At 47.9% G+C, this 25,206-nt stretch overlaps 1 protein-coding gene across 8 annotated transcripts in view; it reads right to left on the reverse strand.

Annotated features, from left to right (window-relative positions):
- Magi2 (membrane associated guanylate kinase, WW and PDZ domain containing 2) overlaps positions 1–25,206 on the reverse strand; it is a 1,336,576-nt gene that overhangs the window by 19,399 nt on the left and 1,291,971 nt on the right. For 3 of the 8 annotated variants that reach the window (XM_048433537.3, XM_048433536.3, XM_085684179.2), the window contains one exon: positions 22,865–22,953. The exons of the other annotated variants lie outside the window; for them this stretch is intronic. In XM_048433537.3, coding sequence (XP_048289494.2) covers positions 22,865–22,953 — 89 coding nt within the window. The remainder of the gene's footprint in view (positions 1–22,864; positions 22,954–25,206) is intronic. 8 annotated transcript variants of the gene reach the window in all.

The raw sequence follows: 25,206 nt of genomic DNA on the forward strand, positions 1-25,206 counted from the left end.
TTTAATAAACTTTCTGTAAGTAAGCGTTCCTGCCCCTCCTCCAGCTTCTGCTCAGAGAGCTATCGGGGGCAAAGCAGGGTCGAGCATAGAGAAAAGGAAGGCATAGTGGGGCTGATTTTCTTACTAGAGGCATTTTCTTTCTTCTCTTTCTAAAACACGGCCCCGCAAAGCCCAGGCTGGCTTTGTACTTGCTATGCAACCAAAGGTGATCCTGAACTCCTGATCCTCCTGCCTCTACCTCCAAAGTTCTGGGCTCACAGGCGTGCATCGCCTCCCCCTAGTTCAAACATGGGCTATTTCCAAAGGCCAAAGACGATTCAGTAAAAAACACCTGTGTGCTGGAGACGCGGGCTCTAAAGTTCTCCTCCTGGCCTCTGATAGTATACTGCGCTTTCTTGATTCTTCCTTCCTCTCTCAGAGGAAGGTTGACCTTGAACAGTAAGCATCAGAAGGGCTTGACTTTAGTTTTGGGCGGCTGAGGACTCGGCTGTTTGTCTCTACTCCCAGGTCTGATTAATCATCCAGAGGAACAATGCGATCATTTTAAAGAGCCAAGATGAGATCTCTTGTCAGTCATTCAGACATGTCTTACCGTGGAGGCAGGCCCAGAGCCAAGGCAAGTTCGTTTTTGCTCTGCAAGTCAGCATTCTCTGGAATGGCCCATAGTGTGCTTTGTTATTACTTTGGGACACTTTAAGAACTAACCACGCCCACCCCAGCTACTTCTGACCCCACCTCCCCCTCGTCGCCATCTTCTCTCTCTCTCTCTGGTGCGTGTGTGTGTGTGTGTGTGTGTGTGTGTGTGTCTTTGTTCTCTCTATGTTTGTTTATGCTTTCCTTTCTTTAAGTAATAAATGTCTAGCTTTATGTATAGCCTTATGTCCATTTACTCTGCCGTCCACCGCATCCAGCCGCCTGATTCTGCCGCTTGCCCGGGGACCCTGACTCCCCGGCCGCATGGCGCTGCCACTTGCAGCTGCTCCGCGAGCTGCCCGGGACATCCCACCATGGTATTATTTTTAAAAAGAACAATATGCTTGACTTCTGTATCCCTGCTAGGAAGGCGTGGGCTGACAATGGTTGTGCAGGGTTTAAATGTTTGTACCGTGAATCCACACGGCACAGACTGTGCTCCCTGATCACCGTCCCCAACAAGGCATGTCACCAAAACTTCCAGGTTTTTCTTCTCTCAGCCAGGCGCAAGGCCAATTGTTGCCACCCCTTTGAATCCTGGGAGATCTGACTGAACTCAGCAAGTGATGGTGTCGTGTGGAGCGCCCGGCCGGCACATTCACGAAGCCAGTGCACAATGAAGTAAAGACCCTTGTCCCTGGTGTCTGTCTGCATAAGGACCAGCTCCCTGGAGGCCTCAGCTGGACTAAATCTCATGGAAGTATCCCACATGAGACAGCTCTGTACTGATGCAAAGTACAGAGACTGGAGATATGTTTGTGCACAGGGGAGCTGTCTGACACAGTGGCCGGAATCTGAGAGTCAGGGCATCAGCAACACCTCAGCAGAGACACCACACTGGGACACCAGCATCCCCTGAAGCCAGCCCAGGAAAGCTTTGGAATCAGGCCAGCAGGACACAATGAGGTGGAAAACACAGCATCCTTGGAGGCCCAAAGTTGTGTTCAAACACATTGTCTCTTGCTTACTGCCTGGGAGACCCTGGGGCGAACCATTCCTCTCTCTAGGCCTTCGTTTCGTAACTGCTAAATGTTAGCCATTTCCATTCCCTCCCTTATAAAACTGCCTTGTAGGGAAGGCTCAGAGAAAGCTTTACCCACACATAGAGGGAGGACTTTCTGGTACCTCTATCACTTGCAGAGAAAAGGCTCAACTATTAAAACTATCACTTTGGCCATGTTTCAAAACTGAAATTGCTATAAAGGCTGGAGACTGTCTCACAGTTGCACAGTGGTCTGTTCTGTGTGGAATTCAGCCTGGGAAGTCAGCGGCACAATGCGGTGAGCTCTCTGGAACTGCATCCTGGCCTCAGTGGGGAAGAGAAGGTTCCACAGCATTGTTTTAAGTTTAGAAGGACAGCTGGCCTCTTGATCTCGGGGGTGGCAAGATGTTGAACACAATTTTTGTTTATATCCGCTTGAAATGACTGACAAAGCTGGATGCTGGGTCCAGACTGCCTCGGAGGATGGGCTGTCAGTGCCTTCCTCCTTTTCAGCATTTAAGCTCGAATGACTCCGGCAAGTCAGAGGGGTTTTGACGGCCGCGTGGCCAATGTCTTCACGGTCAAGTGTTTCCCATTGCCGTCTGCTCAGGATGAGTGAAGACCAATCCATCTTTTATTTTTGGCAACATCTTTCCCCGGGACGCAGGAAATGTGCCCGTAGCATGCCAAGAGGAAATAGTTATGAACATAGTTATGAACGTTAGGAGGGGCAAGTCTGAGCCTCAAAAGGTTAGGAGAATGCACTTTTGATGTAATTACTCAGCTTATTCTTAACTGAAAGCAAACGCAGAAACCTGTGTCTCCAGCAGGCCAGGTGCTAAGGGTGGACGTCTTAGCCCGTTCAAGTTCATTCTTCTAATTCTTTCTTCTAGCCAGGGTAGCTTGGTTGAAGGTAAATGGGAGAAGCTATGGTTTTTAATATAATGCATCTCTCTTCGAGGTTCTCTATTCCAGTATTTTATGGGAAACTTTCATCAAAATAATGTAATTTTCTTGCTCCCCCCCACACTTTACAATTCTAATAATGTTTCTCTTTCGGGACCCAAACTTCTCTTTTTGTAGGTGTATCATCAGTTATTTCTAAGTGGAAACATTGCTGCTCTTAGTAGTGTGTGTGAGTACAGAGGTGGTGTGTGTGTGAGTGTGTCTGCGCGTGCAGGGCTAAGGCAGAGACCTTTTCTTTCTCCCTCCTGCATAGTCATGAACAATTACTAATTATCCCTGTCATTCCAAGTAAACAGAGGTTTAGAGACAATCCCCAATGGCGTTACCATATCTCAGACACCCCAGACTGTCCTTCTGTTGGGCAAGGTGAGCCGTGTTTGCATTGAAATTTTTTACATTCTCTCTGTGTGTGTATGTGTGTCCGTGTTTGTGCATGCAGGTCTGCCATGAAAGGCATGTAGCGGTCAGAGGATAACTGTGGGAGGGAATTTTCCCTTTCTACCGTGTCGTCCTGGGGATTGAGCCTAGGCTGTCAGGTTTAGCCGCAAGTGCCTTTACCCGCAAACTATCTCCTTGGCCAACAGTCATGTTTAATCTTTTTTTCTGGATTAAAGATGTATTATTTTAAAATCATGTGTATTTGTGTGTGGTACATACACAGGAATGCCAGTGCCTGCGGAGGCCAGGGAACTGGAGTTACAGCAGTTCTGGCTGCTTGACAAGAGTGCTGGGGATCAAACCTGGGTGCTCCGTGAGATCAGCACATGCTTCCTAATCGCTGAGCCATCTCTCCAGCCCCATTACATTTAATCTTAATGAAAAATTTTAGTAGGCTTTTTATTTTCGTCTTGTTTTTATTATAGAAGATGGAGGACTGATTGGTATGGGAATAGAATGAGAGACGATTAATTTTCTTCTTTGTCAAATATTTCGATTTGGATTGTCTATTAAAATGGAAGAACACAATATTAATGAGATAAAGCAACATACCATTGCTACATGCAAGTGTGTGTGTGTGTGTGCGTGTGTGCGTGTGCCTGTGTGTGTGTGTGTGCATATGTGTGTGCATGTGTGCGCGTGCGTGTGCCTGTGTGTGTGTGTGCATATGTGTGTGCGCGTGCGTGTGCCTGTGTGTGTGTGTGCATATGTGCGTGCGTGTGTGCGTGTGCCTGTATGTGTGTGTGCGTGTGTGCGTGTGCCTGTGTGTGTGTGTGCGTGTGCGTGTGCCTGTGTGTGTGTGTGCGTGTGTGCCTGTGTGTGTGTGTGTGAAGCAGACTGCAGACAGGAACTCCCACTGAAATAATCACTGAATCAATGGCAATGACAAGGTGACTAGACAAAGGACCTCAGTGTCATTTGATACAGGTGGGAATTAAGGCCAAACGTGAATGGAAAAGACTCGGGTATTTCATGTGGAAGACGAATCTAAACTGAAAAGTCAAAGGTATGTAAGAGGGAAACATCCTTATAAGGATGGGTGGCCCCTGTTTTATTTATTTATTCACCCTTTATTCAAACAATGAATAATTATTCCCATCCTCGAGGCAAGGTGATGTGCCAGCCACCGGAAGCAGAACCTTCTCTCTCCCTCTCTCTCTCTTTTCAAGACAGGGTTTCTCTGTAGCTTTGGGGCCTGTCCTGGAACTCGCTCTGTAGACCAGGCTGGCCTCGAACTCACAGAGATCCGTCTGCCTCTGCTTACTGAGTGCTGGGATTAAAGGCGTGCACTACCTGGCTGAACCTTCTCTTTTTGACCTTGTAGAGTTGGCGTTCTAGGGAAAGAGGACATCTAAAGAAATAGATACGGTGTATTTTGTTGGGCTCCCTAATGGACTTGCACACTGAGTGATAGAAAGACACAGGAGAAATTCTTAGGAATATATTTTTGTGTTAATGTATCTGAATAATGTTGCTGTTCGCCACAACCTGTTGTGTCCCAGTCACCAAGTCTGTGGCTGTGCACACACGCAGGATCGGCCCTCTTTGCCTTCATCTGAGACCTGAAGATTCAGCTACCCAGGGCTGAACTTGGATTTCATTTACAACTGTACCGTTCTCTTGACAAAGAGCGAGGGAGCAAATCAAAGTGCCTTAGCCTTTAAATTGATAAGCGTTAGGTGAATAAACCCCTCAAGAGCCCTCGACCTTCCTGCTTGGTCCTTTCTTTGTCTTAACACACGGATGGTACTGAGGACTCTCGAAAAGAAAAGAGCCTGGTCCTGATGTCCATACTCGTCTGAAACTCGCTTCCTGCTATTCTTAACGTATCAGGCAGCAGGAGGGGAAATCCTCGGGGGCTCCCTCGGCAGCTGCACGGTCAGCCACCTCTGGCTGCCACCGGTTTGTTTGTTTTTTATCCTTTTCCATTGGGACCCACAGCTTCTGTGACCGGAACCGGAGCTAGGTTAGGCACGCTTTGTCTATACTTTGACTTCACCGTGAAATACGCTGGCTTTTCCTGTCATCAAAGGTGTTTAGTGACTATGGCAACAGGCTGATTAGCTCCCAAGGTCTGGGAGTGTTCTGTTCATTTGCTGGTGAGCTGCAGCTGCCTTCTGAGGGGGGTACTGAGGGGACTTGGAAGCCTCATTCCACGTGAACAACCAGTTGGGTGGGAGGGATGACATTCCATCTCCTCTGTCCTGTACTGCGTTCCTATGTCCCCAAGCCTCACGAGGCTCACACAGTTGGATACTCGGCAGCTCTGCATCCTTCCTATCAATGCCAAGGTCAAGAAGCAGATGGTGTCTGGTGCCCCAGACCTGGCAGACTGAAAGGTATATAGAAACTGAAAAATGAACCCACAGTTGAGCAATGGAGCAGCTAGGAACGTAATGTCAAAGCTGGGCAGTTCCAGAAAGAACCAGAGGTAATCACGTGCCCAGTGTCAGGCTCAGGAGACCAGCAGAGGTCTCCTGGGACACAGCAGAGGAGGATGCTCGGCTATCTAGTTTAAGGTGTCTTCGATAGGCGTTATCGAGGCTGAACACTGTGATCAGGAGAGAATTAGCAAACGGCTTCATTTGGGGCTAAATATCGGAACTGATTTCTGATAGGATTAACTTGGGCCAAATCATGGGGCCACATGGGGAGTTCTGGGGAGGTTATTTTTAATCAGCCTTTCCCTTTATGAAAGTGTTAATAATAAAGAACAATGTTAGCTTTGGACCAATGATACAATGGTGCCGGCCATTTTCCAACTTGGAGAGCAGGAGCAATCTAAATCAAAGTCTGTAATTAAAAAGGATAATGACTTCTAAATTAGTTTTTATTAATAGAATTAAGCCATATTAGGTCTTAGATGATATCATAAATTTGATATTAGAATGTTCACCCTTAAATGAAAACATATAAGGACTGAACGATTTGAAAGTCTGATACTGTATGTTGATTTATAACATTAAATATGTTTATCATCAATATGACACAGCTTAAAGATCCTGTGTCACTAGCGAAGGGTTTAGGTGGTTGCTTGCAGATCTAGGTCACATACAGAGGAAAGCCAGGGAATGGCCATTTCTTACAGAGTTGCAGGCTGCCCTGCACGGCTGTGTGTTCTGCGTGTCTCATCGTAATAAAGGACTGATCAGTTGGGATGCTGGGTTGTCCCACAAATAACCAAGGAAGGCTATTAGAATGGGACGTGGGACCTGCTTCCCTGGATATATGTGTCTGGCTCTGCTGTCTTGGGAAGCTGGGCAGGGAGCTGCCAGGGAGGAAATGATCAGAAACGCCTCTCAGTGGATGGCAGCAGCCCTGGCAAGGCTACAGGCTGCCTGTCTAAGGCGACTGGATTTTCTTGAACTGTCTATTGATGGCCTCACCATCGGCCCTGATGTTTGCACCTTGGCTCCCAGGTTCCTCTGCTAGTCGATCAATCACCAGGGAAGTCAAGGGCGGGGTCTCTGGTTTTCCCTTTATAGGAATTGGGGAGATCCTGTCTCTGCTGGCCTTTTTAATCCCCCCTAGGGGACTGCTAGTATTTTTCACTACTCAGAAAAGACACGATTTTTGGTGTCTTCTAGTTCCCCGTACTAACGCATTAAGCTTGTACAGCCCAGGGGCGGTAGGCTTCGCTGAGTTTGGTGTAGATGAACGGTGTGTCTCAGTCTCCATCCATTTAAGGACGAAGCCTGAAAAGAAATGTCTGTCCTTGGTCTTAAATCATTCCGGGGGCGTTTCCAACAAACACTGGAGACTCTGGGGCGCTAATACCAAATGAAAGAACTAGCAACGGCTTCAAGGTTTTACATCCAGACCTGCGATGTGCCACTTGTATTTAAAGGACGTGCCAGGACACATACAGAAAGACCCGTGAGGTAAAAGATGAGAAGTCACCTCGCAATCACCTCTGAATTCCTAACTTGATCAACACTGAGCTTCTCCTGGGGAGGGAGAAGCAAGTGAGAGACAGGTGCGGAGACAAGACCAGGAGAGCAGGTTCAGTCCATTCTGGTTCAGAGCATGAAGGGCCGAGGTCTCTCTGCTTCTGCCATCTGCTCACCGCTCTGATCTGGCTAGCTCTGGCTATTCTTGCCCAAACCCCTCTCTGATAGGCTCTCCCACTGTAAATCTCTGCCGAGGACTCCATGCTTGTTCTTCCCTGCCACAAATGGTTGCAGAGAGAATTGCAGTTCCACGATGTTGCGGTGGTGGCGGGAAAGCACCAATGATCTTCAGCGCCATTTCTCCACCCCTGTTTGTGGGTGGGGTGGAGACACCTATTTGAACTCGATTAAGGAACTGCACCAGTTCGAAGGATGCCATATGTCTTGCTGTACCAAATGACATCCTCTAAGGATATACCCGGAAGAGCAAAACCATCACTGCGATACCTCTTCTCACGCATTACAAGGATGTCTCAATGTCTTCTTATTTAGTTCCGAAGAGGAAAATGAGACCTCCAAGTAGCCAGGATCTCATTGAACACCGCTGCACTTCAGAATTTATACCTGTAATTTTCCACACACTCGTGCTCCTGGCAATGAGATGCTCACACTAAGATCGTACGGTCCTTTGGTCTATGAAATACACCACTATTTCTCTTTTCCAAATATTGTTTCCTACTTTGGGGCCGGTAATGAAAGCTGTATGATACTCAAGCAAAAGGTCAATAAATCTTTCACAACAGAGCAATTTACCAGGTAGAGGATGTCCACATTTCCCACTTTTCCTACTTAAAAACATTTTCCCAACCCACACTGCTAGCACTTACGTATTTATTAAGGTCACAACTGTATTTGTATAACACATTTTCATACTCGATTTTGCCCCTGAATAGCTTACCTTTAGCTATAAACCTATCTGGGCCTTAAGGACGCCCTAGTCAAATTGCCTTGCTTTAGACCAATGTTTTTAAACTAGCATTCCGATTCATTTGGGTAGTCTTTATTTTCCACATGAAAGATTCTTCAAATTAAGTCAGTGTTTAAAAAAAAAGGGGGAGAAGAAAGAAATGGCTCCTGAACAGGTTGAATACAAAGGAATCTTCTCAGCTTGGCCAAGGTGGTCCTGAAGACCAGGCATAGCATTTTCTCCACAAATCTGTTCCAACTTTAAACACAAGGGATCTCCCAGAGGCGGCTGCCGCCTGATGGGCAGAATCAGGGCACGATTAGACAGAGACAAAGACTCGCAAGGTTTGTTCCTCCCCCACTTTTCAGGAGAGCGAGTCAGAAATCCCTTTTGTGTCTTCCATTTTTCAACTACACATAGCCACCCTCCTCCTGGGGATTGCGGTGTCTTTGGTGGGTTTGAAGGGTTCCTGGAGTCCTTGCTTGGCTGGGCTGCTAACAGGAGGAGAGCTAACTCATTAGCAAGCTTCACTCATTTCCTTTAAGGGAAAAACCACAGGAGTCTGCTTTGCCAACTAGGCCTCCGAAGCCAGTCTTTGGGTGCTGGGGACTCCTTCATGAACATCAGCCTGCTCTGCTTCACCAACTCAAGGTGACCCCAGAATGGAGACACCACAGGAGTCGGCTCTGTCAACCGAGGCCTCCAAAGCCAGTCTCTGAGTGCTGGGGACTCCTTCCTGAACATCAACCTGCTCTGGTTTTATGCATGAGCCACTGTCTGTGTCCATTCTGCCATGGGCTAATGAAACCCTCTGGCCTTGTTCTTAGAGGTGTCTGAAATACTCCTAAGGCCCATAGGATTTCGGAAGAGCCACTTAACCCCAGAAGTGGCTTGGGTTTCTTCGAGACTAATTGTGCTCTCCCCCCAAATAAATAAAACACACAGATGTAACCGGGTTCTGAGTTACTGGAAGGCCTAGGAGTTTTAACACTGTCAAAGTACCGTGTTATGGGATTGTACGGTCTGCTGTTTCTTTGGTTAATAGTATTAGTGCAGTTTAAAAACAAACGGACAGAGGCGGAAGGAGGCATAAAACAAAGTGAATTGTGCACATACACAATGTGCTATGGTCCACATGCTCTTTTCTAGTTCGGAAGGTGGTCCTGTGTCAGTGAGGCTTAGACACGGAGGCGCAACCATCTCTCTGGGTTAAATGCTAGGCATCTGAGCCCAGGAGGTCTGTGGGTTTGAGGCAACCGACTATACAGACATATGGTCACTCTCAGCATTCAGCACTGTTCATTACGACATACGGCATCTGTCGGAGTTTGGTTAGTGGAAAGGTACTTTAATGAAAGATTTTCTCCATCACCAAAGAGTGGAACCACATGACAACAGGATGTGATTGCCTGACTCCCCCCATCTTCTCCAAGAATATACTCATTCTTCGATCTGAAGGTTTTATTTTTCAGTTATCTTAAATAGAAATCAAGGTTATATATGGACTTTTTCTTGGTAAAATTTAGGTATAGTGGAAAAATAAGCAAACAAAAATTTAGTTCAATAGACTTGCTAAATGTATAAACAAAATACTAAGCAGGCATTAAAAAGCTATAGCTGGGCAGTGGTGGCGCAAGCCCTTAATCCCTATACTTAGAAGGCAAAGGCAGGAGAATCTTTGAGTTTGAAGCCAGCCTGGTCTACCAGGGTGAGTTCCAGACTAGCCAGAGCTAAATAGAGAAATCCTGTCTAGAAAACCAAAAAGAAATAAAAAAAAATCTATAGAAGTATATTTAACATCATGGAATAGTATAGTAATATAAGCAGAGAAGAATCCAAAAACCAAAACTGTTGTATTTTTAAAAGAAAAATTTGTTTTCGAATTTTGATATTTTTAGTTTTGAAATAGTCTATAATTAATATGTAGTATGTTGTTAAAATAAGTAAAGGTTATCAAAAAGGAGTTCTTTTTATTTTTTTCCAAAAGTAATCTGCTGACTGATGTAGGTGGACCTTGTTTCTCTGTGTTGCTTTTATTGGTTAATTAATAAAGAAACTGCTTGGCCTGATAGGTCAGAAGATAGGTAGACAGGGAAGATGGAATAGAATGCTGGGAGGAAGAAAGCAGTGAGGCAGACGCCATGACTCTCCTCTCTGAGACAGACACAAGTTAAGATCCTTCCTGGTAAGCCACCGCCTCGTGGCGCTACACAGATTAATAGAAATGGGTTAATCAAGATGTGAGAGTTAACCAATAAGAGGCTGGAACTAATGGGCCTAGCAGTGTTTAAAATGAATACAGTTTCCGTGTAATTATTTCGGGTAAAGCTAGCCGTGAGCCGGGCGATGGGAATGCAGGCTGCTGCACCTTTTACAGCTGACCAGGAATTACAGAAAACAACCATGCTCCCCTGAATTTCCTCCTCATAGCCCCTAGCCATCTTCCTTCATCCTAGACTACCTACCCGTGGTGTGTCCTTTCCTTGCTGCCTGGTAGACGTGCTGATTTTCTGTTTTGGGTAGACTAAAGTAAAGCCGGAAGACTACAAGAAGCTAAAGGAGGAAAACTATGTCAAATGAAGATCGTTAGCATTGCTCAGATTCGGAGGTGGAAGCTGTCAGGTCCAAAGAAAAGTCCCAACTCCAGAAAGCCGCCCAGATATCCAGAAATGGACTCAACCTGGACTTACAGGAGGGTTTCTAGCAGTTAGATAAAAGCCGTCTTTCTTCTGGAAGTTGTGAACCCAGGTTCCCTCTGCCAAAAGAAGTCATTTCTCTTACCTCTGGCAGAAGGGACCTCTGACTACCTGTGGTGCCTATTAGCATATCAAAGTGTGTGCTGGCGACCAGGCTTCCTCAGGCACAAGTACCTGTTACACTTTTCCCCATAAGCCTCCCAGCCTTCTCACTTCCTCCCCTACCCTAAACTCCCTCCAGCTCAAAGCCCCTCAGCTCATTCTCCTTATGATGCCACTGTTTGATGTGCTCTCGGTGTCTCCTCCTCCTTTTCCCCCACACCCACCCACCATGTACCTGGCCAGGTGCTAGGTGTTAGCCAGAACAGCTTTCTCGCTCTGCTGTGAGATGCCCTTCTAACAGCCCCTGCTCCTGCTCTTCCAGACCCCATGAAGCCTTACCATCTCTATACGGATGAGAGGTCAGGAGTAGCCACGAAAGTTCTAAGCCAACAGGCTGGGCCTTCGAATCTGGCTGTCGTGTTTTTATTCAAACAGCTGGACCTCAGCATCTGTGGGTGGCAGCCATGCCTGAGAGCCCTGGCAGCAGCAGCAGAACTCACTTGGGAGGCTCTCAAGATCACCTTGTCCAGGCCAGTCAAGGTATATTCCACCCACCGCCTCTCAGACCTTCTGAGATACTTCTTTCTCTCTCCTTGGGCCTTCAGGAGTCCGGGTTTTTCACTTACTGTTTCTAGAAAAACCCCAAATTACTTTGGCCTCCAGTCCTGCCCTAACCCCCCCCCCCCCAACTGTCCTTTCTGTCCCTCTACCCCAATACCTCCTCTCACTCTTGCCCAGAGGCTATAGAGGCTTTAACCTCACCTCCACAGGTGACCAGCCACTTACAGATCCCCAACTCACCCTGTTTGTTGATGGAAGTTCCCTTATAGATAAATCAGGAAACCGACAGGCAATGTATGCAGTGGTCACTTCCACTAACACAGTTGAAGCAACCCGCCTGCCAATGGGAACCTCATCACAAAAGGCTGAATTACTTGCCTTGACCAGGCCACTCCAAATAGCCAAGGGCCAATGGTCTGATATCTACACTGACTCTAAATATGCCTTCTTGATAGCCCACACTCATTCTGCACTCTGGAAGGAAAGAGGCTTCCTTACTACCAAGGGCACTCCCATAGTTAACGGACCCCTTCTAGTCAACCTCTTGGAGGCCCTCCAGCTCCCTGCAGAAGTAGCCATTATTCACTGTTGGGGACACCAGTACTCCAAGGACCCAGTGGCCTTAGGCAATGTCAAGGCTGACTCAGTGACCTGGGAGCTGGCCTCCAGCTCCTCAGGCTCCACAGAACACAACTCCCTTCTATCAGCCCTGTTATCAATCAAAAGAGAGGGACAAGCTCATAAAAAAGGGGGCCACAAGAACAAAGGATGGATGGTTCTATTTAAATAACTGTCTCATCCTTTCTCGAGACCAGGCATTGTCAATCATTTCAGACATTCACCAGACCTGACCCATGGGCCCCAAAGCTTTGTTCAGCTTCTTGGAGCCCCTCTTTGACCCCAGCCATCTCCGAGTTCATGTTTCACAGGTTCAGTTCTCCTGCCAGACATGTGCCCAGGTCAACCCACAGGGGTTCTCCACATAGGTCAGTCTCTACATCAGCTGCGTGGACACCAACTGAGCGAGGATTGGCAGGTTGATTTCACCCATATGCCTACTCATAAAAAAACTTAGTTATCTCCTAACACTTGTGGACACTTTTACAGGATGGATAGAAGCGTTTCTGGTCTCCAGGAAAATGGCAGATGTGGTGGCTCAGGGTCATGGAGTTCATGTCAGAAGCTCTCAACATCTCCTGGAAATTCACACTCCCTACCATCCACAATCCTTGGGAAAGGTGGAGAGGGCCAATGGACTCATCAAACAACAACTAACCAAGTTTTCCATTGAATTCAGGATATCTTGGCCCTCCCTTCTCCCCATTGCCTTTACTTGCCTCAGGACCACCCCACTTTCCCCTACAGGCCTGAGCTCCTTTATGGCAGGCCCTCTCTTCTTAATCACTACCTCCCAGCCCCAACTCCTCCACTGGCGGGGTACCTACCCTACCTCTCCCTTCTGAGGTCCCTTCTCTGTTCACACGCTGACAGTTGTCTCCCTGCCCCCACACCAGTGGACCCTAATGCCCCTGAACCTGCCGTGTTCTCCCCAGTGGACAGAGTACTCCTCAACTCCTAGGTCTCTTGAACCTCGATGGACAGGACCTCACGTGGTAATCCTCACCACCCCTCCCGGCTGCCAAGCTCTTGGGACGCCGATGCTGGTACCACCTCTCTAGGTTCAAGTAGGCACCTACTCAGGACACTTGGTCTGTCCAGCAGACAGGACCTTCCACCCTCCGGTTTTCCAGGATGCCACAATGAAGGGTCTACCTGCTCCTCATCCTGGAACATTCATTTTTTGTGATACAAACATGATGGATATTAACAATATTTTTTTCTCCTAGTCCCCTGCTTCTCATCTCCCTCAAGAAACAGATGCCTGGCATCTCTGGGATGACAGTAAACTGGACACCTCTCCAGCCACACCTCTCACTGAGTGTGAACCCACCAACACCCAGCTCTCTCCTCCCCACCTTGACCCCTCCCAGGGGAAGGTCAAGACCACTCCTACAGGCTATTTAAACTGCTCCCCTGAAAATAATCACGTGGTCTTCCCTCTTCCTCTTTGGTGGTCCTGTTGGCTGCTTTCTGTCTCCCCCGCCAACCCCGGGTAGTCTTTTAATTTGGTTTGATTTGGTCTGATTGGGATAATTTGCATCAGCGGAGATGCTCGGTTAGGAGATAGTCCTAACACACGGCGGTTGAACAACTGGGTGACTAGCTGGGGCCCTGGGCACAGTTGTGCTTGCTAACTGACCCAGCAGCTGAAGAACGAGAAACAGTAAACATTTTCATAAACATATGTCACGGCCCAGAAAGACATTAAGAAGGCTACGATCTCCACTTCGCATTTTGCAATAATGTGTTTATATTTACATGGCCAGCCCCCGTGGAGTCACCTCTGAGGATCCCAGTGAAGGTGAATCTACATCAGTGCACTTTGCAAGCTTCCCCGGTTCCTCTGAATACAGGCGCTGCCTGGAAGGCATTCTCGCTCTTGCTCTTGGGAGAGCAGGCTGGGTCAGATGGAGCCTAGATAAGCAAGCCACCGGAACCTAGCAGATTCAGCCAGGCAGACCCACTCCTTACTGGCCCATGGAGTCCTCATTTCAAACTCGGTCAAAGGCAAGAACCAAAACAGCAGTAGAAGCAAAACAGAATCTACGAACCAAGTGGGAAGTGAAGCCGCTATCTCTAACGATGTGCTGGGCTCCTACTGATGGCTCCTTTGAGAACCTCATTGCCTCTCATATGAAGAAGGCCTCCGGGCTGCCGGGTACCAGCACAGTTGATGGACTCACTTGTGCTAACCTCTGCTAGAGGCTCAGAAGTACTGGTTCCCATCAGTGTCCCACGCATTTATTTGTAAAAATATTGCGGTAACAATCCACAGGTTTCCATCTAACCTGCGTCAGCATTACAGGCAGTCAGGTTAACTACAGCAGATTCTTGGTCCTCTTGCAAAACTGAAACTAATCTATACCCCCTACTCCTGTCTGGCCCCACCCTCACAACCTTGTTGCATCTTCTCAGAGTTTGGATACTTCAGATGTAAGTGAAACTATGTAGATTCATCCTTTTGCAGACAGCTCATTTCATTTAACAGGAGTTAGCGTCAACTACGCGGCCGTGATAGACCGTGACTCCCTCCTAGAGTGGACCAGTTGCTCTTGTAGCTCTGACAAGAAGCAGTTAGGGGAGAAAAGTTTTGCTCTGGCTTAGCGTTCACAGTGGGGAAGGCAGGCAGTAGGAGCTTGACAACTGCTCCCAGAGACGGAGGACAAACAGGAAGTGGGACTGGCCGATCAGCCTGTCAGGCCCACCCCCAGTGACTGACTTCTTCCAGCAAGGCCCTGCTTCCTACGGGTTCTGTAGCACTGTCATCTGGGGACCAAGTGTGCAAACATATGAACCTATGGGGGGAGGGGGAAACATTTCACATCCAAACCTGTGGCGATCTGAACGAAAATGGCCCCCAAAGGGAGTGGCACTATTAGGAGGTGTGGCCTGGTTGGATGAAGCCACTGTGGGGGCGGGCATTGAGGTCCCTTTTGCTCAAGCTTCCCTCAGTGTGACAGACAGTTGACTTCCTGTTGTCTGCAACATGTAGGACTCTCAGCGATGACATCACCACGTCTGCCAGCATGCTGCCATGCTCCCTGCCATGACAATAACAGACGAAGCCTATGGAACTGTAAGTCAGTCACCCCAACTAAATGTTTCCTTAGAAGAGTTGCTGTGGTCATGGTGTCTCTTCACAGCTACAGAAACCTTACCTAAGGTAAAGCCACAGCAAGGCTGGAGGAAATCTGGGGCACAAAGCACTCATTTTCTTAGTGCAGTCTCTGAATGTGGACATCCAGGGAGCTTCAGTATCTTGGCTGTTCTGAAAAGTATCGCAACAAGCACTGGTATGCAATTATTTCTCTAAGAGTTATTTGAGGGCTTTTCTTTTTTTCTTTTTGATTTTTTGAGACAGGATTCTCTTGTGTAACAGCCCTAGCTGTCCTGGGACTATCTCTGTAGACTAGACTCGTCTCAAACTCAGAGATCTGCCTGCCTCTGCCTCCCGAGTGCTGGGGTTAAAGGCGTGTGCCACCACCAACCTGATGAAGTCTTTTTGATAAAGCCCACATGTGTAATTGTTAGATCCTGTGATGATGTCATTTTTAAACTTTTGCTGATTCCAACTTTAATCCATCATGCTATTTCCATGGCATATGAACTTATAGTGACTCCAAGAGTTACAGGCTACCTTGTTGTAGTATATTATTTATGTTTTATTAACTAAAGCTCTTTTTTTATGCTTGTTGATCCTCTGTGTCATTTCTTTATATCTTTTAACAACCAAAGCACAATCAAGGCCACCTCCGTTTAGAATACTGTGTTGCCTTGGGATTTTGGATACACTAGAATGTTTCTCCCCTCCAGCATTTTATGTGAAAGAAAAGAGGAAACAGTTTGAAAATGAAGGTAGACGTTAAGGGTTCCTGCTATTTGCTTTTTCTTCTCAGGTGAGTTTTTATAGTAAATGACAAAGAACCCCAGGCCATTGTTTTTGAAGATACTGTGTTCACTTCAACAGGAGACAATGTTTCAAACCAGCGCAGGAGGCAGGGCATTTTGTCTGCAATAAGACTGTCTGTAGCTATCTCTCCACAGAAATGCCAACAGAACAAGTTATTTAAACACCAAACTACTCCAAGAGCTAAGGTCAGGTGAGAGGCCACTGTATCTGCTTCTAGAGTAACAAAACAAAAAGACACATTGAACAGGCCAGGGAGGAAGAGTTTGACTATGTCTGACTATGTCATCTGAAGTCCCTGTAACTTCAAGCAGTACATGCATGTGCACACACACACACACACACACACAGAGGAGGGGGGAGGGAGGAAGGGAGGAAAAGGGAGAGAAGGAGGGAGAAGGAGAAAGAGAGGGAGGGAGATTGAGAGAGAGAGAACCTCTTACTTTGGACAGGGAAGGAGAACTAAGTTCAGGCCTTGCACTTCAAACCCACTACCAGGCCAACTGTGATGAAACTCCTCGCCACGGACCCAGTCAATAGTACAGGGTTAGGGAGGAGTTGATGGCTTTGCCACAAAGACACTTCTCTCTAGGGACCAAGGCAAGGAAGTGAGGTACAGAATGAGGTCCCGAGCAGTGCTGAATTCACAGACGGAGTGCCTAGCACAGGCCCAGCATCAGGCATAGGCTTGTGTTATTTCCAGGCCCAGGGTACTGCTGGGGGATACCCGCCTTGCTCCCACCACTAACCATGTCCTCGTAGCCGTGAGACCTATGCATCCCAGGGTTGCATCAGCCTCGGCCCCTGTACCCTGCTGCCACAGACTGAAGTTCCAGCCCACATTATCACCAACATGGCACAGGCCTTGATGTTCCTCGAATGTAAACTGGTGGCTTCTAGTGGCAGTCCTGAGAAGGTTTCTGTTTTTATCTGAATACACACACACACACACACACACACACACACACACACACACACACACGAGCCTCATTGTTCACGTTTTTTTTTTTTTCCCCTAGCATTCTTTGTCTTCCGGGCCCATACCAGAATCACACAGTTAGCTCTGCTTACAGAGTTGAGGCCTTTGGAGCCCAATTCTTCAAGATTTCCCCAATTCCTTCTACAAATGAGTTTGAAAGACTATCCACGTGATTAGCTATGGTCCATAGTCCATAGACACAGCCAGGACCTCATTTTCAGTACACATTTTCTGTTTTCATAGCCTGTGACCACAGCAGACCCCGAGACAATGAACTCATCCTCCATGTGCGACCTTCTCCCACCAATCCCGGCTTAAATGGCCTGGGCAGGAGCCTCCACGGCTACGCTTCAGTATAAAGTCCCCCAAGGGCGAGTCATGAGCATCAGATATTAAAAGTTTCCCAAATATTTGCCACCACCCATAAATCTCTTCTTTGGCCGCATCAGTATGATGCGCCGCGTTTCCAGCGGTTCCCCTTTGCCAGCATCCCGAGCCCTCCCAGCTCCCTGAGGGTGCTGTGGCCTTCACATCCACTCCTTAGCTCCACCCTCTCCCTTTGCAGCATCCTGTGTTGGCTTGGGCTGTAGATTTCTGGGCCCTCCTTGTGCGCATTCCAGAACCGATGGTTTCCCAAGGCAGCTCAAGACTGTGCCCTGAGGAACCCCGTCCGGCTGTTCTGCCCATTATTTCCTCTCTAGTCTCCCGTGCTTCTCATTTGTATTGTCCTAGCCCAGTAACTGTTTCCAGTCCTCTCTTTATGATTATTCTCAGCCTTCAGAGCTCTGCACTAAGAACATAGGCTGCAAGCAACAGCAACCACACAAAGCCCTTGTCCTCCAGCAATCTGATTCCCCTAAGCTGGGAGGACGATGATTATGCTGAGGAACAGAGAGAGAGAGAGGCAGGCGGAGGCTAAGTGGAGGTTCCGACACTGATCGCTTCTCCTTGGTAGACTTGGAGAAATGATTCACGGAGGGGCAGCCTTTAGCTTGGGTCTTGACTTGGGAAGGCGGAGGAAAACCTTTATGGAAAGGGTTTCCGGAGCTGAGAGATCAGTATATTCTAATCATGGGGTGGTTAGATGGAGGACAGTAAGGGCTTTAGCGCAACTGAGACACAGGTATGCGATAGGGGATTGCAGAGATAGAGAGACAGTAAGGTTGAAAAGAATGAGGCCAAGTTAGGGGAGCACAAAACTGAAGGGCCATGCGTGTGCATGTGCGTGTGCGTGTACGTGCGTGCGTGCGTGTGTGTGTGTGTGTGTGTGCTACAAATGGGAAGGCAGCGGGAGAGCCTGCAGGAGCAGTCAGGTTCTCCTCCACAGACCTGCAATGTTAACAGAGAGGCCTAGGGGCTAAAGATCGGAATCAGTTACCACGGCAAAACTGGTGGTCTTTGAGGAAACTCTCTCGCTCTTAAAACGTTTCGCTGGAATTTGGATTTTACCACCAGGAGAGAGAGAAAGAGAGGCTATAGAGCGTCCACTCCTTTGCAGAGCACTGAGCAGAGAAGTGATGCATTGTGCAGTTTAATGGTGCATCATTCCGTGTTCTTCCCATGTATTCTTCGAAGATAGCATTTCTTTATGAGATGTTTCCCTCACCCCTGCACTCTGACAAACAAGGCAGAAAACCAGGACTTTCTTCTCATGACTAGAATGGCAAGAGCCCTGTTACTAAAGGTGCATGTCACACCAGCAGGTTCCCCATTGGCTCAGGATGTAGGGAGGCCTTTGGTGAGGTTCATGGACTGAGTGTGGGACCAGGTGTCACAGTGGCAAACAATTATTTTGAGTTGTGTGCTTGGCTCTCACCAAGCCCAGGCAGACATGTGGGATTCTAATTCCTGAAGCTGCCCAATCCTCATTTTCTAGTTCCCTGTCCAGCTTATGTCGTGGTGGAACAGCTGGGCGGTGGTGGGATTATACACCTATAATCCCAGCACTTGGGAGGCAGAGGCAGGCAGATCTCTGAGTTTGAGGCCAGCCTGGTCTACAGAGGGAGGGAGTTCCAGGACAACTAGAGCTACATAGTTACATAGAGAAACCCTGCCTCGAAAAACCATCCCCCCCCAAATTCAATTTATTACCAGCATTGTAATGTTGCTTTTTTGTTTTATCTATCTATCTATCTATCTATCTATCTATCTATCTATCTATCTATCTATCTATCTATCTATTTATTTTTGAGACAGAGCTTCTCTGTGTGACCCTGGCTGTATTGTAGCTTACTCTGTAGACGAGGCTGACCTTGAACTCACAGATGCCTGCCTCTGCCTCCTGAGTGCCGGGATTAAAGGTGTGCGCCACCACTGCCCAGCAACACTGCCGTGTTTTTAAGGACACCAATTTAATAGTAACATTTCTTCAGCAGAGAGTTCTACTTAAATTTCCTTTTTTAATTTTTAATTAACACAGTGCAGTTTGATCGTCTTCCCCCCAGTTCTGTCCCTTAGCTACTCCCGTGCCTGCCCTCATCGCTCCACCTTCAGCTCTTCTCCTCTCCCCTTTTACAAATGTAATAGCCCATCAGGTCCAATTTGTGCTGTCTGTATAGGTGCAGGACAATCTATTGCAGTGTGGCCAGCCTAGCAGGAGCCACAACTTTAAAGAAAACTGCGCTCTACTCCCCCAAAGCCATCAGCTGTCCATAACTCCTCAGGCGGGAGGAGGGGGTGCTCACAAGCCCCTGCCCCCTGTTCTATGATGGTCCCCGTGTCCGGGGCGGCTGTGATGTTGATGTCCCATGTGGCAGAGTTACTCCCTAGTCTTTTGCTCTCTGTACTCTGAGAATGATGGGATTTTCATCTAGAATCTTCTAGGTAATTCTCTCAGCAGCCCCTAAGAACCTCCCCTGGCCCTGACTTTAATATCACTCTCCTGTCTCTTAGACTGCCAGAAGCAAGGGGAAAGGACACCGACCCCTTCACCGCCTTAGTTGCTGCCTTTATGTGACTTTAAAGACTCCTTCACATTTTGGAGCTCACACGACTGAGTCCCCACTAGCTTGACTGTACATAGCTCCTCCTTATTTTTCTTCCTCTTTTCTTTTCCCCCCTTTTCCCCATCACTGGGGATTTAGAACAGAGCCTCACAAATAGTAGGCATGGGCTTCACCACTAAGCTATATCCTCAGCCCTTTTACTTTTTGAGATAGACTCTCCCTACGTTTCCTAGGCTGGACTTGAACTCACTCTGTTTATATCCCAGGCCAGCCTTGAACTTGTGATTATCCTACCATAGCTGGGGCTAAAGGTCTGCCTGGACTTTCATAACAATGATCAGCTATGTTAGTTTTCAGCTTTTAAGGCCAGTTTGGTCAAATCCACCAACTCCTCACTGGGGTCTAGTGTAGATGTCTGGTGGGTGGCCACTTGGCATTATAAGTTTGAAGACTCTTAGACCACGCTATTGGCGTCATTCTGTAGATGTGTATCACACGAAGAGTCATGAAGATGAATCATACATGTATAGACCATGTCACCTCCAATCACCTAGCCTCAAATCACCTTTCTTTCTTATCCTATAAATGCTCCCAAGCCCTAGCTTGGGGAACCACAGACGAGACTTGGATACCTTCCTCCACGCTTGACTGGCTTGGAAATAAACTTTGCTTTGAACTGCTTATCTATGCAATGTGTGCACTGCGTCGTGGGTCGAACTGGCCCGGCTCAATGCCACCCCCTCCCTCCAATCATTACGGACTTCTCGCCATTGCTATACCATGTAGACCCTACGTCCATGACGCTGTCTCTGGGGGAGCCCAGCCCCATTACTGGACCTCTCTGTTCTTCCCAGACCCCCCTACTTCCAGGTCCTACTTCCCGGGGGCTGGACTCAGCACCTTGTTTCAGGTTTGCCTCCTGTAAGTGTCTATCGGACGCCCGAAACACAGGTCCCAAACAGACCGGTCAGCTGCCCTCCGACCCTCTCCCTCACGTCGGTAGCTCACCTGTTTTTACTGTTTGCCTCAGTGAACTATCAAGGCGTCTGCCAACTCCAGTCTCAACATGCTGCTCCCATACCGCTAGATCCCCACTTCAGGACCTCCCCTAACCTTTGCCTCTGCCTCAGCTGTTGCTGTAACAATTTTAGCTGCTTCCATTTCCTATATAAAATCCGTGCCCAGCTCCCTTTATCTTTCCATATAAGCTTTGAATCCTTTGTACACGTGTTTCTTTTTGAATTGGTAATTGAACCACGGCCTTGTTCAGAGTGGGCACACACTTCCATCAGCGCTACTGCCCAGCCCTGGAAGGCCTTTTAATTAGAACCAATCCTTCACTGTCTCCACCTGCTTTGCCATTTAACCCATGTGGCCCTATGAACACATTTTCCTGACTTTGTATTAGCTCTTTCTTATTTATCCCTTTAATACAGTCTGACATCTTTTCCACTCAGGCGGAACTGTGTTTGTTGCTAAAGGCCCAAGTAAGATGTCCCGCCTCAGGAAGAATGCCTTGGAACTCTTCTAGGCCGCCTACTTGGATTTCCCATCATCCTCTGCTAAGAATACGTTTGCCTCAGTCCCCATCTTCCCTCGCTCTTCCCTACCAGGTCCACATCCCTAGAGACGAGTCTGCTGCCGGGGACAGGGATGCAGTGTCAAGTAGAGACCACAGAGAGCTCCCCCTCCCCAGTCAGGCCTTGAACCCAGGGCAAACATTCAGCCACTCTGTGGCCCCAAACCTCCTTTCTAGGTCCCTCATTCCCGTGGGTGATACTGAGTAGCTCACATGGAAGGATGGCTTTCTTTTGTCCTAACAGAGACTCAGCCTCCGGTCTCTGGGTTAGGTGTCCCCGTGATAGCTTCGAGGTCCTACCACATTGCATTTCCTGCTTTACGCCCTGCCTTAGATTTCCCCCATCAACAAGTGATTCAGGCAAGACAGACAGACACTTCAAAGATGTGATGATACATTTAAAACTTTTCTTTCTGGCAGACATCTCCAAGGAATGGCCATGGCAGGGCACGTGTGTAGAGATAGTTTTATCAGTATAAATCACCAATAGGTCAATTGTATAATCAGTGAATATCCTCATCTTCCGTGTTAAGTCTGAGTCATTCCTGGAATTCGTTAAGAACTGGGAAGTCTGTTTCAGAAAAAAAAGTTAGAGAACAAGCTTCCAAGAATGTGCTGGTAGATGCTTAGCCGGACCTGCAGCAGTGTGAACGGGGTCCAAGTCAAACCAGTGCTGAGACACGGTTCCGTGTGGGTCATACTTCCATGGCCAGGGGTGGAGACTTAAGTGTGAGCCCCAGTTGCTGCTAACAAGTCAAACCAACGCTTTAAAGTCCCAGTCCAATTAGCGTGAGGCGGCAGTCTCTGTCCTATAGGACTCGCCGGGAGGAATGTGGACGGGTCCGGGCAAGGATTTATTGCCTGGCCCACAGTTACGAGGCTGCCAGCGACATCTCACGTATTGCTGTGGAGCATACTTTTTCTTTCCCTAAGAGCGCTCACCAAATGTTAGCTCTGGGGATATTCATTTAGAAACTGGAATGCTGTCTGACTGCAATCTCACGACTCTCTCATAAATAACCGCAAGGAGGTGTTTTAAGACAAGTGTTTCCCATGAAAGATGGCACATCACAGAGTATGAAGAAAGGAAGATCAGATCTGGATAGTCCTCACTGCCACAAAGTAGGCTTGGGGATACCTATGACACCAGGTGGAGTCCTTAGGACCAGAGGGTAGCAGTGGCCCTTTCTGTCTAATACAGAATTAGTATTAATTTGTGCACGTGGCTTAAAAAGAGCTAAATAGATAGCCAGGAGGCAGAAATCAGCTAGCACAGACTCTTTGGGTGCTCCTGCATGCATTTTTTCCTATGAGGGGGCACGCTAGACTGGGCCCCCTAGAATGTAATGCGTCTTAGAGTCTCATGAACCCTTAGTAGCCTTGTTATTTACAAGGTCTCAATTACAAATGCCCTCCAGAATCCTAGCAGCAATTAGGCAGGCTACTATGGAAGAATGCATTATACATCAGTTAAAAGAACAGCATATGCAAACCAAGGATCATTAGAAAAAGATAATATTCATGCAGATTTTACAAACCGTGTCTTTAGGGTGGCCCAATAAGTAGAAATATGGGGACCCATGCTTGTCACTTTTCATGCACATGGAGAGACTGGAAGGTACCATTCCTAAAGGAAGGGGAGGAACAGCCTGGGACCAATCATTAGAATTAACAGACCAGTGACAAAGACATTACTGTTAGAGTCAAGATTGCTTAGTATGTTTAGAACAGCTGAATAAAAATTATCTAGGCAGCAAGAATAAAAACTTTAGGTACAGCTAATCCTATCAGGCATGCAGCAAGTGAAATTAGTGAAAAACTGAGCCATATGTATATTTCAAAAGTAGACTTTTTTTTAAAAAAAAATCAAAATACTGAGAGCATCCTGAGGTGCTTTTAGGGAGGCACAAATATGAATAAAAATTTGAACTGGCAATGCCAGAAGTCTTAGTTTTTTTTCTCATAATAATGGATGTCTTAGTGATAGAAGCTGTCATTTGAGAATCAGTCACAGTCACAGTTTCTAAACTTTAAGAAATTCGAAGCTACAGACACGGAGTCCCCGTGCTCACAATTTTACTTTTTCTAGTGTTCTCATAAATTCATGTAGTTCTCGCCTATAACATTCTGCCTAGGAATATTCAAAGACCACAAGTTTGATTTGCTGGATATAATTGCTTTCTCGAAAAAAATGTAAAGCAGAAAAAAAAAAACCCCTCAAACCAAAAATGCAGCGGCACCTTGCCCATTCTGCCCGCTGCCCGCCTGCTATGGCTGCTTCCCAGCCTTGCCCGTTCTGCTCACTGCCTGTTGCCTACCCGCTATGGCTGCTTCCCAGCCTTTGCCCATTCTGCCTGCCCGCTATGGCTGCTTCCCAGCCTTGCTCATTCTGCCCCGCTGCCCGTCCAGTATGGCTGTGTTTCCCAGCCTTGCCCATTCTGCCCGCTGCCTGCCCGCTATGGCTGCTCCCTGGCCTTGCCCATTCTGCCCAGCTGCCCGCCCGCTATGGCTGCTCCCTGGCCTTGCCCATTCTGCCCTGCTGCCCGCCCGCTATGGCTGCTGTCAGCCAGTCTTGAGGATCAGTAGACTCAACCTACAACCTTGGGTCTATGCCCACCTAGAGGCAGTGGGCTGTAGCTCTACCTACACACTCATGGGCACTAAAAGTTCTGTAATCTTCAGGGTCAATAATCTCCAAGGTACAAGTGGCCAGGAGAGGCCCTGCCACGCCTGCTGCTGTGTTCTATGCTGACACTTGCGAGAGATGGCTATGGGCTCACTGTGGGTGAATCATGGAACTCAGACCTGCTCGTCTCCTCTTTGCCAGAGCGCACTGACAACATCCCCTGCGCACGCTCAGCGACACGGGATCCAGCTTGTCTGCGCGGAATGAAGCAGGACCCCACAGAGGTCTTGGGTTGGTGTGATGAGGGCGTTTTGTCACGCGTGTTTTGCTCAGGGAAGGAGAAAGAGCGCGGCAGGAGACCTCCCTAACACAGGGGTCCCGTGCAGAGAAGAACCTCCCTGTGGTCAGGAAGTCAGGGCTCGACGATGAACGCCACAGCGGAAATTAAATTTCAGGATTTACTAATTGGGTTTGCCATTTAGGCCTGCCAAGAAGCAAGCAATTTCGTGTGGAAATGATCAAGCTGCTTCAGTGCCACACACAGAGAGAAGGCTCTCCCTGGGTTTCAAACGTGGCCTTTACTTGGCTTGCAAACATATGTGGAAGCCAGGAAACTGCAGGCCTGGACGGTGAGACAAAAGGGCCAGGCATGCGTGGAAGCCACTGCTGTGAAGGTGGGTGTAAACCCAATGAGGGCGGAGCAGAGCTTTGCACGCTGGGCTAGGAATATTAGTGCACGCTCAGAATGCGGTGTGCCCAGCTCTAAAACCTACCGCCCTGATGAGCCCAGTGTCACCATGAGTGACGGGGTGTGGTCCCCCCCCCCCCCGCCGGAAGACTGGGGGTTTTTCTAGAAACCTAAAAGCAGCTAAGAAAGGCCTGAGCCATGAAACAGTCACCAGCTGTCATCTGGTGTTGAGAGCGTGTGTGTGTTCTGTTGATTTCTTTGAGTCGAAGAGGCACATTGAAAAATATGTGACTCTCAGAGTTTAGAAATTTTCTTACAGTTAGACCATATGATTTAAGCCCAGAGTAAGGCATTGTGTGATTTTTTTCTTTGATCCCCATTGAAGGAGTTCAGTTCAAAAGAAACATTAGGAAGTTTTTATCAGGACAGGACATCGGAGCAAGAGTGAAGGCAGAGGGTGGGGCTAACAAAAACCTAGCCTGTGGTGATCGTGAGAAGGCAGTGCCCGGAGAAGTCGTTCCCAGGGGTCAGGAGAGGGGAGTGGACGCCGCAGTGGGGGGCAGATG

The sequence above is a fragment of the Myodes glareolus genome, chromosome 27 (assembly GCF_982192425.1).
Source record: "Myodes glareolus chromosome 27, mMyoGla1.1, whole genome shotgun sequence".
NCBI classification, from domain to species: Eukaryota; Metazoa; Chordata; class Mammalia; order Rodentia; family Cricetidae; genus Myodes; species Myodes glareolus.